The 20,501-nt window shown below is 36.1% G+C and overlaps 1 protein-coding gene across 1 annotated transcript in view; it reads left to right on the forward strand.

Moving 5' to 3' along the window:
* The first annotated feature begins 1,925 nt into the window (after positions 1 to 1,925).
* The window catches only part of LOC105209748 (dual specificity calcium/calmodulin-dependent 3',5'-cyclic nucleotide phosphodiesterase 1), a 161,142-nt gene continuing 142,566 nt past the window's right edge, over positions 1,926 to 20,501 (forward strand). Inside the window, exon 1 of the mRNA XM_054227741.1 lies at positions 1,926 to 2,487. Within this exon, the coding sequence (XP_054083716.1) occupies positions 1,941 to 2,487 (547 nt within the window). The 5' untranslated portion in view covers positions 1,926 to 1,940. The remainder of the gene's footprint in view (positions 2,488 to 20,501) is intronic.

Raw genomic sequence — 20,501 nt, forward strand, 5'->3', positions numbered from 1 at the left:
ATTTACGAAAGTAAGATGATGGATGAACTACACTAATCATCTGTAGAAATTTGATTACGAACATTAATTTGCTAATTTTCTGTATTAAAGTCGCCTTTCTTTTTTCGCACAACTTCAATTATTTATTAATTAATTACATCATAGGCCTGCTGATGTCCTTGAAACTTATACCACATTTAATTTGCTAAATTAATTTCCCAAACTATGGACTACGCACTGGGCGTTGCAACAACTTTCCCCTAACATGTTTACGTTTGTTTAGTACATGTTTGCCAGCCTGTCAGTGGGCTTACTAAATTAAATATATTTATTAAAAAGAGAGACAAAAAGAGCCTAGCCACCAACAGAAAAAAAGGTATACTTCCTGTATTTTCCTAACTAACCAAAAACTGCTGCGCTCACACTCATTAGCAACAAAGTCACACACACACACGCACAATTTGACGGTAAATAAACCGTAAGTTGGTTGCTTTTTTCTGCCGCTTGCTCTTCCATGAGGCTGTTGTTTAAACTACCACTTTGGTTGTGGCACCGCACCGCAGTAAAAAGAATATTGTAACATTACACTTGCTATTTATCGCTTCAACACAACAAAAATTACCGGAAAAAACGACAATATAAATAGCTTATAACCGCAAAAATGCGCACAGTGCGTACGAGCATTGCTCGCAGGTGCAAGGGAAAGTTCTTCCTGAAATACACACTTTCACTTACTCCCCACTCTTTTGTAACTTTTTATCGCCGAATTCCATGCATTCAATTCGCCAAACAAAAGCGAATGTAGAGCACTCTGCAGCTCCCTCAATGAGTGAAGCACCAATTTTTTTGATATTTATATATTTTGTTGGTATTTATTATTTGCCTTCTTCGTGGCAATTACGCTGACTAAGCGGAAATGAGAATGAAAAGCGAATTTGATATTGACGAAGTTATCACACACAAGTCCCGGCGCTGGCATCAACAGTTTGACCTTCACGTTATCAAATATGAGTTTCATACAAAAAATGCGCGCAAGCTAAGAGGAAGAGGCTACCGCGTCCCTTATATCTGCATAAAGTTATCAACAAATACACACTTGACCGCTATTTATAGTCAACGCAACCAACCCCAACCAACTTCAGCCGCTGGTATGCGTAACGGTTTCATAATTTTGGTTGCGTCTCTCATACGTACCCCAAATATGCCACAGCGAGTGGTTTTAATTTCACATTTCTTTCGAGTGTCCCTCAGCTCTCGCTGTTGCTTTCAGATTTGTCAAAGAAATTGAATTTATGGCAGCAATGTGCTTGACTTTTATTAAACTTTTTCAATGCGTCTTTATTTCGTAATTTATTGATGTATTCAAGTAGGAGTATAAAGTGGGCTATCAGGGGCATTGTGGGTATTCTTTTTTAATTTTTATTTTCTTTATGATTTCGAAAATTAAAATGGAAATGGTCTTCTTTGAATTCATATTGAAAGAAAATATTTTTATGAATTTTTGAGTTTTAAGAAACAAAATCTGTGGTTAAAGTAAGAATTGATACATTCTTATGCAATATAATTTTTTTTTTAATTTTCTAAATATTTAATTCTTAATATTCCATATGGTAAACTAAAGAGTTAATTAGTTTCAATAACTTCCAATGATAGCCTTGAGAGTAGGCGCCAATAATCCACATAAAAATCAAAAGATGATAGCATGAAGCTACTAAAAGCGCTTAAATATTATTCCAAATTCATAAGCAACATATCTAAATGAAGCTCAATAGCAAAAAATAAAATGAAAAAAAATTATTTAAAATAAAAATTCAAAATCAAAATCAAAAGTGAAAGTGAAAGTGCAACTAAAAAACTGAGTTTACCTACAATCTGCGCTACTGGGTGCATGCAATAAAAATCCAAAAATCACAAAAAAGAAAACCAACGGCGCTGCCAGCAACACTCCGCCTCCCAGCAACATGTCGCAGCCAAGTTCACGCCGCATTTCGCCGCCACACTTTCGGCGCGCCTACGCCGTGCCAGGCACAGCTGCACAGATTGGCAGCAGCACTACGGCCGCACCGAGTGCGGATGTTACAATGAAAACAATAACAACAACAAATGCTGTTGATGTTGCCTGTTATCAAACTGTTGCCACATCAGCTGTCACAAAAGCAGCAACAACAACAACAGCAATAACAACCGGCAACGCCGCAAGCTTTGCACATTTGAGTGGCAGTGCGGAAGGGAACGTCATCACCAGCACCATAGCCACACGCCCGTTTGTTGGCAGCGACAACAACAACAGCAACATGGCCACCCACATTAGTGTGACGAATGTGCGCGCGGGCTTGGTAGGCAGTGGCGCTGGCGCTGGCGCTCGCAATATGCCCACTTCCTGCCCGGATTCGCCGATTCGTCGCGTCTCGTCGAGTTTGAAGAATTCAGCTTTGGGCTTTGCCTCGCGCTTCTTCAACAAATGCAAAGCCGCCACTTTCACCGTCGACGGCGCCACATACACAATAGGTAAGTGCAACCAAATCGGCTTCAGTGCGCGTGTGTTGGCACTTATTTCACATTTTGTGCTAGTATTTGCTTGATTAGTGGCTGTATGTAAAAGTTTTCTTCGATAGTAAACCACTTGAGACAAAGTTTCCTGCTGCACAGTTATCACGCTGCAGATAATCAACGAGGGAGTCGCAAAGTCCTTGAACGTTTCTTGGTTGCTGTTAGTGGTTGTGCCGCTAATCAGCTGCGAAAGGTTTTGAGTTGAAATTGAAAACAAAAATAGCTAATGATTTTGAAAACTGTTTATATGCAGCAATGTGACCTTCGATGGTTAGTGTAGATATAAAAGAGTAATGAAAATTCGATTAGTAGTTGCATAAGCTCAATTTAAAATCAATAATTATCTAAAAATCTACAATGTGTGACCATCATCATAATCCTTTAAGGTTTCGAAGTTATTGCTTTTGTTATTTTTTTATATTTTTTGAAGAAGCTTTAGAATATTTTAGTAGTAATCGCATCAATAAACAAGAAAAAAGTAAGTAAAAATGAGAAAACATTTTACTAATTCTTTTTAGCCGGATTGTTTGCTAGAAACATTATAGTTATGCAGTTAACCGATCTGAACAATTTCTTCGGAGATTATATTATTACCTTAAGCAGTAATCCATGACAAATTTCGTGAAGATACCACGTCAAATGCGAAAATTTTAAATACAAGCCATTGATTCCGATCGTTCGGTTTGTATGGCAGCTATATGCTATAGTGAACCGATCTGAACAATTTTTTCGGAAATTTAATTATTTCTATGAACAATAATTCACACCAAATTTCGTGAAGATATGTAGTAAAATGCGATAGTTTTCCATACAAGCTCTTGATTGCGATCGTTCAGTTTGTATGGCAGCTATATCATATAGGGGTCCGATATCGGTAGTTCCGACAAATGAGCAGCTTCTTGAAGAGATAATAACATCTGCAAAATTTCAAAACGATATCTTAAAAACTGAAGGACTAGTTCGTATATATACAGACAGACGGACGGACCGAGAGACAGACGGCCATGGCTATATCGACTCAGTTCAACATACTGATCATTTATATATATACTTTATAGGGCCTCCGACGCTTCCTTCTGGGTGTTACAAACTTCGTGACAAACTTAATCTACCCTGTTCAGGGTATAAAAATATTTGAGTATAACTTCGAAAAAATACCCTTTTTTGACGAACTCTTCAATTTGAAATTCGGCATATTTACAGAAATTGATTATAAATTGGCTTATATAATTCAGAAAATATAAAAATAAATAATAAAATAAAAATAAATGCAAATTACAATTTGTCAAACTAATAACAGCTGTAAGCATGAAGATTAGCATGAGCATGCATAGATTTATGCAGATGTAAAAACTTATGTAAATATTCGATTTTACATAAATATATATATACATGCATACATATGTCGGCAAGCGGACGTGAGTTCAGCGCAAATTGGAGATAAATCTGCTTGCTCAACACACAAGGGAGGCACGTCCGTCAACATAACAGCCACTAAGGGTACGCACGTACATACTTATGCACATGTAGATATGCCTATAAAAATATATTTGTATGTGTGCCAAACTAAAGCAGAGGCAAAATACACAAATATATATTTATGTATACATGTCTGTATATATTTTCTATACAGTTAACTGTATGTAGAAATTAAACCCATCAAATAAAAACGTCACAAATATGCCAATATTCCCCCTATGAAATCCAATATAAAATGGACCAAACTCACACTCACACAAACACTTGCAAAACTTTGGCATGCTTTGCGAATGGCCGCCTGATCATGTGTACAAAAATCTAATTTTACGCATTTAAATAAAATATATATGTCAGAGCCTTCGAAAATATATGGCGGCGCATTAGTCTTGCCATCAACTGTTGCAAGAGAGAAAAAAAAACCTGACAGCTAACTGTCAAACTGTAGCCTCAACTCACACTCCACCCAAACTCTGAACGTATTAAGCAGTCGCACGCTCGCACGCAACTGTATATTTACATTTAAATTTGAAAACGCTTGCCAACGAAAACTCAAACTGCCACAATGGAATTTAGTCCCGAGGCGCGCTGAAAAACGCTTGGCATCCTTATCAAGCATACCAGCGCACATACACACATATACACATATATGTACATCCAACATAAACTTGAATCCGATTTGTTTATCTGTGTCGGCCGTGAATACTTCACACGTTCGGCTGTCTCTTATAACTGTAGCTATGTCTCTGCCAGCTACTGCTGTGGCTTATAAGTAATTTTATTTGCCTACCCAACCTTGCGGTCGTCGCTGAGTGTTTTATTTGTGTGTGAGAGCAAAGGTGCGCCTGACTGTATGCTACGCTGCCATTGAACGGTATAGGCGAGTATGTATGTATGTGTGTATGTGAGTTATTTAATTGCAACCCGAACTACTGGAGGTGCTTCCTTTCTCGCTATGGTTGCCAGCTAGGAAGGCGAAACGCTGAGCTGTTGAGGCTATCATTTTGATGAATGCGACAGTGAAAAATTGCCACAATTTATTTGTGACACCCTTCACATGCGCCAACTTTATTTATAAACTCACTCAGAACGCAACTCCTCTCTCTTTGAGGGGGTGTAAGTGAGTATCAATCCTAATTAATGGCAATACTCGCTCTTCACTCACGATCGATAGCATAAACTGTTGATTGTTCACTGCTTCTTCCCCGCCATTTTGAGTCCAACTATCATAAAGGTTTGCACGTATTATGTTCCATTGAGACCACCTTGACTGACTGCCGCTTGTTGTTGTTGTTGTTGTTTTGATGTAAGAAACCACAACATTTGCAATAGCATCAGCAAGGTGATAACGCTGACATTGTCAATGTCGCTTCGTTGCGTCGCGTCAGCGCGGTAATCGATAACTTGAAAAATAGAAAAATAATAAAATGAACGCAATGAACTTAAGGCGGAAAAACAAAGTTGTATGTCCCAACATGTTGACAAGCTGCCACTTGCGAACATATATTCTCCTCCGCGTCTGTGTGTGTGTGTATCATTGCAGCTTGGCGATGCTGCAATTCCGCCTTGAACATTTCATATCCTTAGTCACACTCTTATCAACGAGCACATCTTACATGGCATACATAAACAGGATACATATGTACCCCACTCGCAACTGTGTTTATGTAAGTGTCAGTCAGACAAATGCGCTGACAATGGGGGCGTCACAATGTCAACATAAACAACAAATTGTCTAACGCTGCACACTCACTCGGTCACCTCGGCCGCATATCCTTTGGTATTGTACCCGAAGCATCTCGTAGTCAGTTGGCCAAATAGACGTGCAGTCGGTTAGTCAGTCGCATTATACAGTTATATTCTAGCGCTTGCAGGTGTCTCTGCCCCAACAGCTGGCTTTTCTACTGCACACTTAGTATTTTTATGCATTTTCCTTCGTTTTCTAAGTTAATATAACGGTGTGCGTGTAGCTTAGCATTTTGTTATAGTTGTTGGCTTTATTGCTTTTCTTTTAAGTGTGCAGTAAACATTTCGTTAATGCTTCGGTGCAACGCAAGTGCAGTTGACGCAGACCTTGAACACTTTGTTGTTGCATTTAGTGTTGATTAGTTTTACAAGCTTTTTAAACTAAAGTGTTTTGAAAACATTTTATGGTAATATTCACTTTATGAGCTTTTGTTTGACTTAAAAGCGTGCGAATAAAGTGAAAGCTGCGTGTTTACTCATGTCGTTTGTTTTATAAAAATAGAAAGACACTAGTCTTCTTTTAGTTAAAAGCGTTGATGACAGCAAACTCCACTTAAATGATCAGAATTTAGGGAAAAAATTAGTTTGAGTCGAAAGCTTAAGTGAAAGCTCTTAAAGCAATGAATGAATTTATTCATGTGATATCTTTCGGTGATTTATATTTGGATCTTAATCCAAATATAATATGGTCTATGAAAACACATTAGATTCTGGTGAAAGCTTAAGTGAAAGCTCTGAAACCAATTAATGAATTTAATTTTGGAATAACTTTTAGCGATCTGTATTTAGATTTACATAATAATTAAAGTCTTTGAAAAAATTTAACTTGAGATGAAAGTTTAAATGAAAGCACTGAAAGCAATTAATGAATTTATTAGTGGAATAGGGATTTGTATTTAGGTTAAATATTAAGTCTATGAAGAAAATTAACTCGAGATGAAAGCTCTGAAGTCAATTAGTGAATTTGATCGTACAATACCTTTGGAAATTCGTTTTTAGATTAAGGAATGATTGTTCTTGATTAGTAAAATTAGCTTTCGGTCAGATGAGCTTTTGTTTTATTGTCTCTATCAGCCAAGCAAGTTTAAGGTAAGAATCACATAACAGTAATCTGTTCAAACTGCGTCTCAAATGACGTATGAGCTTAGATAACAGTGGAATAATCTGGATTTCAATGACTTTATAGCTTAAATGGAATTCGTCTGAGAATTTCCAGGACTTTCGTAAGCAAATTGGTACTCAAATTGATGAAGTTCGTTCCAAGAACGGATATTAATATATTTTTGAGCATCAACAGACTTAAAATATTTACAAAAGTCTTCAGTCTGACTACAAAAGTTGATTCGCAGATTCATGCTGGTTAGGTCGTCTATATTATATATCTGGTATAAAATTCATATCCTCCAATTTAAATCAATTTGGCGCTGCCTTTCATAGCCACGCTGTTGCTTTGTGTTGCTTTAGTTTTGCAAAATTTTAACGACTAATTTAAGTTGAAGCGAAACTTCTTAATTGATTTGCCAAATTAAGCGCGCAAAGCAAGCTAGCGCTAATGCACTTAACACACTCACTAAAGCCAAGCGGCGTAAATCCAACGGAGGCTGCTGGAGGGAACCAAAGACATTGCGTGTGCGCACGGAATATAATGCCTGGGTAATAATCAGAAAATCAAAGATATTAACTTGCAAATTAATAGACACTCCCTTGACAAATGTGCGGCAATAATTTGTATTTCAAATTGCGTCACGTGGCTGCTTGTGAGTATGTGTGCTCGTGCTCCTATTTGCGACATAATTCAATTGTGCATTTGTGTGGCAATCAATTAAATAGGCTGCTGCCGTAAAGCGTCCAGCAAACGCCACCAAAGCGGAAACAGAAATAGCCAGCATAGTGCATTGTGAACACACACACACACATATTATGTAGTATTTAACTATAAACAGGTCTTTGAAAATAGATATGCGCACACAATTAGTGATGAGGGAGTGACATGCAATGCTTGACACTGCCGAGTTGATGGCAATTTCATAGGTTAATTAGTTTCCAAAGCCATTTGACGCAACAATACATATTGTGTAATGAGTATGTAACACAAATACAACAACAACAAGAAAAGCACCAACAGACTCGCTTGATTGCAGTCACGATGATGTGTAAGCAGCCTTACTGCCGTTGCATTGCACCCCTGTCCCCTCATTGGAGGCTGAGTCGTGCATTGTCTCTGTGTTTTGCTTGTCGGTCATGTGGTGATTGCATCAATTAGTTGCCGGCACATGTGCCATTCCATACCCCTGCACCTCTACCTGCATACCAGTCGCCGCACACAAAAACTGCGAAACAAAAACCATGACATAGAGAGACAATTTGTGCTGGCTCATGCATTGCAGCATGCAGGCTGCAACACTGTGTGCTCGTCTTCTTTCCATCGCTTCACCAATACCGCGTCGCTTTGTTCGTTCGTTCCTTCGTTCAGTGCTAATTTCCTGCTTGCAACTTGTTGATGTTGTGCAGGCGTTAAGCTTTCTTATTGTGTTGTTTATTTGTACTTTATGAGCTTTGCGGTCTTCTGCCATGATTTGCTTTCGATTATGTTACACAACTGACAGTGCGAGCATTCAAGGACTATTTGATCGCTTTTACGAAGGTCAGTGCGTTCGCCATTGAATTGCTGGTGAATGTCAATGCTTACGAATGCATTCATACAATTCGTAAACATGTTCAGTTGAATGGAGTTAAAAGTGCAATGGTTATGATAACTGATGGTGGTAATGGTAATGCTAATATTTGTGGTAATGATGTCATTTGGTATTCAAGATTTCCCAAAATGAATAATTGTATTTATTGGTATTGGAAATTACATCGGTATTGGTAATGGTACTGGTACTGATATTGAAAATGATAATGGTTTAATATTCGAGTTGTTGTTGGTATTGATAATGGTAATTTATATTGGTATTGGTACTTTGTGTTGGTATTGGAATTGATAATGTTATAGGCATTGGTATTGTTTTTGGCATTAGTATTGAGAATGGTATTTTGTATTGGTATTAGTATTGATATTGGTGATCTGTTTTGGTATTGGTATTGCTATTGATAATGGTAATTTATATCGGTAATGGTATTTTGTGTTGGTATTGATAATGTTATTTTTTATTGTTATTGGTATTGAAATTCGAATTGGTATTGGTACTAGTATTGATATTGGTATTTTGTATTGGAATTGGTAATGGTATTGATAACGGTAATTAATATTGGTAATGATAATTTATATTGATAATGGTAATTTGTATTGGAATTGTTATTGCACTTGGTATTGATATTGATATTAGTATTGGAATTGGTAATGCACATAGTATTGGTATTGATCTTAGTATTGAGAATGGTATTTTGTATTGGTATGAGTATTGATAATGGTGATCCGTATTGGTACTGCTAATGCTACTGACATTTGTAATAATATTAGTTTTGTTATGAATTACAGTTTACTAAACAAAACTGACTTTGTGGTTGGAATAAAATATTTTGATGGCTTTGCTTCCCATAGCAATGCACTAAAGAGTGTATATAGCAACGATGACAAATACTAACGATTACTTAACCGCTGCTAAATACATACATATATACATTTTCGGACAATAATTACTCTATGACTTGCCATCAATCAGCTCAACTGTTTAAATGAAAGCTCTTTAAGAAATATTATACTAAAGAGTGCATCAGTAAATTCAATCACTTCCTTTTTATATAAAAGTCGTAAATATAACAAAATCCTCTTTGGTGTTTACCAAAAGCTTAATTTTATTAAATCCGAATTTTGTTGTTAGAATTCTTTTGTTGAAAATGTATTCACTAACTCATGACCACTAAACACAAAAAGTGTACTTATCGGATTCACTGTCGCCATTATCATCATTATTGGTTTCGCATCACTAACTATAGACAATTTATCGATTTTCGAAATGCTTTTGCCGAAAATTTAAAAAGAACGGTACACGACCCGTCGCCACTAATACCGCCACGCTTCATTATTTACACATTTACACATGTGCCATCGCCTTTATTGAGCCTTTGGGTCTGCACTCTTTACACACGCTCGTGTGTCGATTCAGCTGTTTTCCACCTTCAATATTTTATCGCTTTAATCTCTTTGTGCACTCTGCACACGACCGTTAGACTGTTCAACAGTTTATCGATTTTATTTTAAGATGCTTTACTTGTACCCGCTCGCACAGCATTGATTTTTATGGCTATTGTTGGTTGTTGTTGTTGCTGTTGTTCATACATTGGAAAATTTTCGACAAAAGCGTGCGCTCATAGCTGGTAGGATGAGATCAGCAAAACCTTATAGCTTGTTATAAATAGAACGTAGACTTTGTTTGGCGAACATAACGAAAATTCGGTGATATGTTTTGATAATTAGGTGAGGTGTCTACTAAGAAATCCATACACGTTTAGAGGGTATTAAGAACAGTCTGAAAATAGGAGGGGCAGCTCAGCCAAGCATAAGAAAAACTCAAAGATGTTGGCAAATCGATGCAATTCTTTTTAATTTTTTAATTTTAATATTTATGTACCAATAATACCTAGACTTCAAAGGCTTCACATTATTTCAGGAGCGATGTAGGTTCGAGTTCAAGTGAATAGTGCCAAATTCTTGACCAAACCAAACTAAATGCATTTAACTTCCATTGAAAGTCAACTTCTCAAAATCAATTTACTGAAATACTAACTATCTTAGTCGATATCTTTGTATATGTTGCATAAACACATTTATTTATAGACAAATTCAATGAAAGCTTAACAGCAGCGGAGCAAGATTCGAAATATTTGATTGCCATGTTTGCACAAGCATCCAAATATCTGTCTACAAGTACTTAGCTGTTGTGTAGCTAATGAATAGTCAGACTTCGAACACATTTACATGCTTGCATATGGGAAATTGATGAACTCTTGGACGAAGTACGCAGCGCTTAACTATTGTGTTGTGCCTTCTCCGACAAGCAGTAAGTCAATGTCTCATCAAGCAGTAGCTCCAGCAGTATATAATAACAGTGAACTAAAGCCACAACAGCAACAACAAAAGCAAATCATTTTGCCATTAGAACATACATTGATGACCTTCGACATGTCAGCGGCGATACAATAAACATTTTAGTTGGAATAAATTTGAATTGCTGCGCAAATCAAAGATGCTTACAATGTTTCATAAGAGAAAAGCAGCAGCCGGGTCTCTTCTCTTTAACACCCCACAACTGTCACATTGTTGATGAAGTCATTCATCTAAATTCATGTCTGCGCTTTGGTTAAGCACTTATTCATGTAGTCATGCGGCTGGCGTAACCACTAAATTGTTGTTTCGGTACTTGTAAGCTTTTGTGGGCGCTTCATCTTCTTTTTTCCTACCAAGAAGTTGTCCACACAAGTTTGGCATAAATAGTTGTGTGGCAGTTGTTGACGCACTAAACCGTAATTGAACAGGACTTGCCGCAAATGCAATAAATTTCAGCGCGTCTATTGTGAAATAATATTAAAGTTTAGGCAGCTATTAAATGGTTGCTATCTGCTCTATGCAAAATTGCGCTCGCTTTTTAACTATTAAGCACACTTATTTATGGATTTGGTGGGGGGAAAGTGTGCGCACTGAAGTTTTCAAATGCACAAAGTGCTCAATAAATGTCTAAAATAGTTTATAGCTTCCTTTTCTTCTTTCATTTGAATATGAGAGAATGAGCTATGAGCTTAGTTTGAAAGTGTTGATTCGTTCAACTGAACTAGGCACTTTATTAAATGCTTGGATTAGTATTCTGTTGGTTATAAAACCCTATAAATTTGCATGGGCACGTTCGGAATATGTTTAGTTAATGGGAGAATGCCCACCTGTTGAACGAAGGCAACATAACTCGCATAAGCGTATAAAAGCTGGGGCATATAAAAGCTTGGAGCGTGGTAAATAATATAGTGATAAAGACTGAATCACTTTCAATAGATATCCATGAAGTATCTTATATGCATGGAAACTGAATACATTTGTTGTTGCTTTCACTTGTATATTTTTTGGCAAATTATGGGAGCTCGATTATTGTGAGTAGAAATATGGTGAATCGAACGCACATATTTTCAATGCGAAGGATATCTTAAAATAATATTAAAATTATATAAATTAAGGGGGGGTAAGGCTTGTTTCGTCGAAAAAAGACCTTTTTCATGAATTTTTTTAGAAAAAATTATTGCTGCAGGTTTATTTTACTTATTATTATATGAAAGTACAACATTTGAAGGATACTTAAAAAAAGTTTTATCTAAAAATAGCGAGGAATAACGGATTTATCGTCGATCTCTGCAGGCACCTCGAGAAGAAGTGTTTGTGCGGTGACCAGCCTACAGCATCGCTGGATCATCCAAAACCAAAAAATCAAAATGCTTTCTTTACTTTATTAGTTGATCTTTCAATTGACGTCGAGTTTTTTTAATTTTTTAATTTTTCAATTTTTGGTACCATTTTCAAGCCAAAATGACGATTTTAGACGAAAAAATCGACTTATTTGTTATTGTAAAATTGTTAATAATTAAAATTTTTGGAAAAACTCGACGTCATTCAAGAGCGATGCAGTAGTTTTTCCTGTAGGCTGGTCACCGACTTTAAAAATGACATATTTGGGAAAATCGATTCAAAGTTTTGTACACTCAGCGCAGATATCTGGAGGTACCGTTATTCAACCTGCTGTAACTTCGTTAGTTTTTCTCCGAATGACCTAAAACTTTAACACAATATTCTTGAGATGTTGATGGTTCAGAAAAAAATGAAAAAAAAGTTGTCAAACCTTACTCCCCCTTAAAGGAAGATTAAGTGGTATGATTACATGGTATTCCAAAGCTTTTGTAAGCTCAAATTTATTATTAGGTCTACAACATTTCTTCCGCCGTTTTTTTGTAAATTTAAGTTTTTTTATATAAAAATGGTTACAAATGTCGATGAGCCTCAGCCGCACTTTTCTTGGAATTAAAAAAAAGCAAAATTTCCCGCAAATGTCGAGAATTTGGCTCAAAAAGTGATATTTTCAGTTGAGAATAAGTTTGGGATGCAAACAGATCTCTACACATATGTCGTTGGGTTAATGTTGACACAAATGTCCAAGATCAATATAAAACGATTGAATCGATTTAATCGAGCAGTGCTTGACCCTAGAGACATCTATAGGAAAACGGCGGAAGCAAAGTTGTAGACCTAATATTACTATATATTAGCCTTAATAGTAGTTTATTAAACTTATTTGAAAGTGTTTATTATGTAATTAAAAATTATTTTCTTTTTCTCCTTGCAGGTGAGTAAATTTACTACGCTTTTTTCTGGAATAATAAATAATACGACGGGTAAAAAAATCATATGTTTATATATTTATAAATATTTTGCATGCATACATCAACTCCGACTCTACCCTGTGCTAAAAAATAATGTCCCAATTTACCGTAAAAATGCCTCAAACATCAACTACGCCTCACCACTTCCTTTCTCCATGAGTTCTTTTCACTGTTTGGCAAATATTTGCATAAAAAATTATTTCACAAGGAAACTACAATTTATTTTGTACAAAAGTGGCTTTGCGCCAAAAATGTACGTATTTTATATATAACGATCCAAATTATTCGAGTGTGGTTGCTAAATTGTGGGATTAAATAATTTGTCACTTTTTTATCGTTACATCTACAACGAGTTTTATTGACTTAACGTTAGTGAGCTATATTAATTACCAGGCTGAATTGTTTTCGCACACAGTCATTAATTATTTAGCATTAGCCGAAAATTTACATACATACAGCAGTGGCAGGCCATAGAGCACAGTATAATACAGTACATAACGTGAGCTTGCGACAGGCGAACAATGCAAATATTTGTTGCTTTTTTTCTGTGATTTATGGTAATTTGCGTCATTTGCGTCGCTTAAATGAGCCACAACCACTGATTGTGTTTTCACTTGTCTGGTGAATATAAATTTGTCGAAAGTAACCTGAGAACTGAAGTGATTTATCAATTTTCAAGCAATTATTAAGTTCGTTTTCCAATAGATGTCTCTACGGTCAAGGTCGATTAAATCGATTAAATCGTTTTATATCGATCTTGGACATTTGTGTCAACATTTACTCAACAAAATATTTGTAGAGATCTGTTTGCATCCCAAACTTATTCTCAACTGAAAAAATTACACTTTTTGAGCCGAATTCTCGACATTTGCACGGAATATGCATGCTGCCAGAAAGATGGTCAAAATTTGTAGCTAGCGAGGCCAATATTTTGAATAACATTTTTGTAGCCATTTTTAAAAAGCCTGCGGAAGCAAAGTTATAGACCTATAGATAAATATTTTTTTTATTTTAGAAATCAGAACTTCGTCATTTTCGAAAATCAAAATTTTAATTTAGCCTGGAAATTGTGAATTTACCTAAATATCCAACAAACACATAGTAGATATATATTTAAATATTACAGCAATCTACTAAGTAACCCTCTGCTACCATATTGCAAGTCTAAACTAAATAAATATTAGCATTTAAGCAGCAATTTTGGTAACTTCTCAAGAAATTTAGAAATTATATACACATATGCCTAAAATTAGTTTATAATCTGACATTTGATGTTGTCATAAATAATATAAATCATATAATGCACAAGTAGACATATAACGTAACTGCCAATCGAAGCCACCAACAAATTGTGGCAAACGAGGTAAACACAATTTGTCACCATTTTGTAATATGCAGTTTGTCAAACTGTATGCAAAATGTTACATAAACGCCTACGCTTGCGCCCACTTCATGTGCCTTGTATCCACCATACACCCTTACATACTTATGTGCCTACGTACATATAATTTCAAATTTATGTCTAGCCAATGAAGTGGAAAATTAAAATGTGCAATAATATCTTATATTTCCTTGAAATGGCATGAGTGTGTGACTGTATGTGTGCAATGCAGGCGCGCAGCAGTGACATGAGTTAGCTATAAAATATCTTCAAAGTGGTATGAGGCTTAAGTAACCAGCTTTTTAATATTTTCACTTTGTGAAAAATACTAGGCATACTAGTTCAATATAGAGCATATAATAGGTACTGCGAGTACAGACCAAACTTTTCTTTAAACAACACAATGTATGAAACAAGTAAGGAAGGGCTAAGTTTGGTTGTGACTGAAGATTTTATACTCTCGCAATTTATTTATTTAATTTTATTAATATATTTGACCCACATATTTGTCATATGGTATCATCATATATGGTCATATGGTATAAAATCCATTGAAAGTTACAAACCCCTAACATTAGGTACACGGGAGCTAGGGGTAGTTATGACCCGATTTCACTCATTGCACGGATACATATTATTAGAAGAAAAGTATTCCCTCTGAATTTCTTCAAAATATCTGAGAGACTCACTTATATTTTCATTAAACAATTTATTCGAAGCTCTGAGGTGCTCATATTCGATACATGAGGTCTTGAATACTTATGGTCCGATTTTTAGAAAAGCGATGCCACACTATAAATGCAGTATTTGTGCAAAGTTCTGTCCTGATATTTTCACTAGTGCTAACTTTATGTATTGTAAAGGAAACGATTCAGATCGACTTCAAAGTTATGATATATAGGAAATAGGCATGGTTGTGAACCGATTTGGTCTATTGTCACAACATATCATTGGGATGCAAGGAAAATATTACAAATCGAATTCCATTGAAATTGGTCGAGTAGTTTCGGATATATGGTTTCTAACCCATAAGTGGGTGGAACCACGCCCATTTAAAATTTTGTATCCCATTTTGAATGCAGCTCTTCTATACCTTCTTTATAATGAAATTTAAGATTTCTGTTGGTTTTCTTTACTGAATTCAAGAATTTTTAATAGTTTTCAATGTAGCCTTTGTATTGAAGATGGGCGTGGTTATAATCCGATTCCTCCATTTTTAGACTATATAAGGAAATATCCAAATATGCAACTTCCTAGAACAATCCTTCATACCAAATTTTACTTCAATAGCTTAATGTATGGCTTAGTTATAGCTTTTTATGTGTTTTCGGTTATCGCCATTTTGTGGGCGTGGCAGTGGTCCGATTCCGCCCATCTTAACCTTCCTATAAATGACCATCAACATTATCATCTTTAAGTCAAAGAACATTATCTTTTAACATTTGATTCTTTACTTTCCAAATTTCTATCATTCTTGGACCAGATATATATTATAATGGTCAACTAGTAATTTTCGGACCAGTTTGACATTTTACTGCAGAAGGAGGCACTATAATGCACTGATACATACATATATGTAAACTCTCACGCACGTACCCACACTCAATCCATCTTCAATTGCGACTGCTGAGCATGCAACGCGACGAGTGCCTGCAAATATCTGAGTGTGATTGTGTGCCGGTACGAGTGTATGTATTGCATAATTAAATTGCATTACTGATGCTGCTGTTGCTGCAGCTGTGCTTTTGGTGTTGTTGCAGCGACATTGACATTGCCACATCTGATGACTAAGATGATGGAAGTGAGGACAGCACAAACAACGCCGTTGATTTCGTACGCCAGCTGTCAACATGTGGCAGTCGGCGGTCTGTGTTCGGTGGGGTAGGAGACGAATGTGTGAATGCCAATCGTTGCAGCAGCGAAAGGAAATGGGAATATGCATGTAATTGGCTTGAGTGCAAGGGCATGCGCGGGAAGGATGTGAGTGGCATGAAGGTGAAGTTGAAGGCGAAATGAAATGTTGATGAATCGCACGTTGATTTTCGAGTTATTACACGAAAGCACACGCACACAAGCAGCTGTAAAAATACTGTCAGTTATTTAAATTTCCATTTGCACATAATCACGTATTTAACTAAGTTTATTATCCTGGCTGTCCTTGCCAGCAAATGTGTGTGCCACCCGCTGTGCTCGCTCGCTAATAAAATTTTCCAAAAATTTGCTAAACCTCTGCTTGTGCTGCCTTGCGGGCTTGTAGCTTTCCTAATTCATCAGCATTTTATTGCTTCATATTATTGTCATGTTGACTTGCCACATGCTGTCCAGTGGGTATTTGCAGCAATTACAGCTCTTCGAGGCAGACTGTGACAATCAGACTGGGAAGTATGTGTATTAGTAAAATTTCAAATACATAAACACACATGCACATGGAGAGGCTGCGAGCGGCAAACAGTTCCAATAACGAATGGGCATTTTCATTTGACATTTTACTGACAGCTGATGACCGGAAATTAGTGAATTTCCATTGTCAATGACATATTGTCTTTACAACCGTTTAGAATTCGTCGCTCTCCTTCTTCACGCAAAAGCTTTTTCAGCTATCACTCGGTTACTTTTGGAACTGTAACAAGTGTGTTTTCGGCGCAACTGATGCTGCTCACTTGACTGTGAGCTTTCAAAATACATTTCCATGCTTCATTTGTTGGATGATTGATCAAGATTTTAAATTTGGAAAAGGAAATTAATGTTTAATTTTAGAATTTTGAAATTCATTTGCTATTAAAAAATATTTTCAAAAGTATGAAAATCTCAAAATATCTGGTGTACAAGCCATAAAATCCTTAAACCTTAGTATTTGTGTGCATGTATGTATATGTGGACACATTTCAAAATAGCTTCGCAGAACCATTCTTTTCATACTATAACCAATCATACATACATGTGCTCTCATAACGAACTGGTTTCCATTTAAAAACTAACAGCAACTGCAATTCCACAAATAACTTGCACAACTAACTTCTACAAAACAAATGGCGCAACAAACTTTAAACGCAGCTCAGTCATTTTGCACAACTTAAGCGAATTGTGATGAGAAAAGTAAACATATAATTACTGAAAATTGCTTTTGGGATTAGTGCGGAATTCCCTTTAATAATTTACCACAAGGCCCTTTCGAAGCGGTCTAAAATGATTCTTCGACAAAAACGAATGAAATACTAGGTTTGATACTGGAAACGAAATGAGTCAACTGGATATGCGATAACCGATAGAACCAGATTTCGCTCATTTTCCATCCTTGTCATCAGGGTGTCTAGAAATTATTATGTACCGAATTTCATTGAAATCGGTCGAGTAGTTTTTGAACCATAAGTGGCCGACGGCACGCCCATTTTCCATTTTTTTAATCTGAGCGCAGCTCGCCTCAGCCGTTTCTTCTGTAAAATTTAGTTTTATTTTGGTATACATATATAACCCTATATGTAACTCGTTTAGTTTTATGACTTACAAACAACCGTTATGTGAACAAAACTAGAATAGTTTTTAAAAAACTTTTGTTGCTGGAGTATAAAAACAAGATGAAAACTATATTCAAATCAATATATTTCATAGCTTCAAATATCGGACAGAAATCAATTTGAAAAGTGTTTCCTTACTTCCCTCTCCATACGGCCCACTCTATATGTATATTGTATCTTATGTATAATGTTTATGTTTGTAATACATATGTACTTACAGGTAGACGTATTCATTACTGTTGATTGCGATTATTTTTGTATTTTTGTATTTGTGATAACATCAGTCAATTTTATTGAAACCAATACAGCCAGCAACCTTTTTCTCCAACATCTAACACACAAGCAATTCGGTGATACCTTTGAATATATTAAAACAAAATTCCAAGAAAGAATTTCATACGTGAAACGGATTCAGCGCTGCTGAGACACACAATCATGCATGGAAATTCACATATGCGGATATATAGTTGATCCATTACATATTTATATATATAAATTTTCTTTATATGCATAGTGAAAGAAACACATCGGCCTACAACAGTAAGAGTATGAGTAGATGATGTGCAGACCTGCTGATGTCTTATAGCCCTTTTGGGATTAGGAATGCGGCTCATAAAGGCCGGCGCTTTTATATTAAAGTTGGTCTTATTTACTACACCAACAAAAGAAGGCGCAAAGTTTTACAAATAAATAATTTCTCTTCGCTCTCCATTCAGTTTGATTGTATTGATTAAAAACGTAAACTGTTTTCGTAGAACATTCAAAAAAGATGAATAAAAAGAAGAAATTCGACCGATGAGTAGTTCCACCCTAGTGCAAGTGAATGTTTGAGTATTTGTGTATACCCCCCGTTACTTATTGATGCGCTGCTTGGCATCTTTGGCAGCTCAATGCAGCTTGGCAACCATACGAAAGTGTAACCAGAGATAAACAAACATTTCTCCGAAAGATTCGTCTACCCAGAATGTTTACACACGCATACAGACATGAGTTAGTGGTCTGTTAGAAGGCTTACTGCAAACATCCCATGGCTACCCCACCAATAAGTAAGTGTGTATATGTTTGTGGGTATAGATTTCGCCTTACGCCCGCTGTGCCAATGACTTTTATTTAACCTGCGTCTAATCATAAATCGAACGGCAATCAAATACATCGGCAATTCGGAAGCCCCTCCAGCTTGAATTTGTGGTGAACTGTTACAGGTAGACATACATACATACAATTGAGGGATAGAGAAGTTTAAGAGGCGTGGATATGAGCTGTAACTAAACCACCTACCAGACAGAAGTTGATTATTTTCTTACTTTCTAACGGTATTTCGTTTGGGGGACATGAGGTAAACTAGGTTAAGGGTCTAGTATTGGATAAAAATGTTATGGATGAAGGCCAACTTGGCTGTATGAATACGAAAAAAATTTGATTACTTTTTCATTAAACTGGAAATTGAAATGCAAAGACATTGATCTCTATAAACGAAGCTAAAAAAAATACCGGGAAAAAAGAAAATTTTATTATATTTTTATAATAAACAAACAAATTCCCGTTATTTTTTGAACACACCTCCTATGCATTTAATTTTCTTTCTTGTCACTTTCTACATTTTAAACTGTGAAACATGTTTATTAATTCTTAACCTTCGCTACTTTACATAGGCTTAATCTATATTACCGACCTCATGCTGCCACAGCGCGCTTAATCTGCATATGTTATAGATCGCCTTATCAGAAGGCGAATCATAAGTGGCATAATCTGCATTTACGACTAATCAGTCTGGCATTATGGCATACATTACAACTAATTGAATGCCACACCTGTTTACATATTTATGTGTGGCTTAAAAACAGTTGGCCAAAAATAAACGTTGCTCATACCACACGGTGTACCGGCGATAGAAAAAGTTCAATTTAATTCACTCACTCATATTTACTTAGGCAGTTCTCGGTTTTATGCAGGGAAAAAGTTTGCGCCACGTAAATATTCACAGCCGGAATTATGTCACGTAAATCGTTTAAAATTCAGAAGTTGGCACTTGAGCAGACTTTCGAGCATTCACCGCACATCCACACACCCGCCCATACTCTCACACATACCACTGATGAAATACGAACTTTTCGGCACGTCGCCTTCGGTAGCATACAATGAATGGTTGACGTTTAGAGCAAAAGCTGAGATAAGCTAAACGGATATGCCGGCGTATGGTGACGCAGCCGAAGTTGGTGTTTGCGGAATTTTGAGCGACGACTGACAATGGCACTTTGTCATTCGACTTTCTGAAAGTTTTTTTGTTTTTCTTTTTTTTTTGTTTTACGGTTATCTCATGTCTGTGATTTATTGGTCTTAATTAAATATTGCTGGAAATAACCGTTCGCGTAAAATTTAAAACACTCAAAAGTCAGTTTTTGAAAAGCAACGCAAATAAGAAGTGTAATACAAAATTATTCGACATTTTTTTGTCGTTTTGTCACATCGCTGACACACAAACGAACATTTCACAA

Source organism: Zeugodacus cucurbitae, chromosome 3 (assembly GCF_028554725.1).
Source record: "Zeugodacus cucurbitae isolate PBARC_wt_2022May chromosome 3, idZeuCucr1.2, whole genome shotgun sequence".
NCBI classification, from domain to species: domain Eukaryota; kingdom Metazoa; phylum Arthropoda; class Insecta; order Diptera; family Tephritidae; genus Zeugodacus; species Zeugodacus cucurbitae.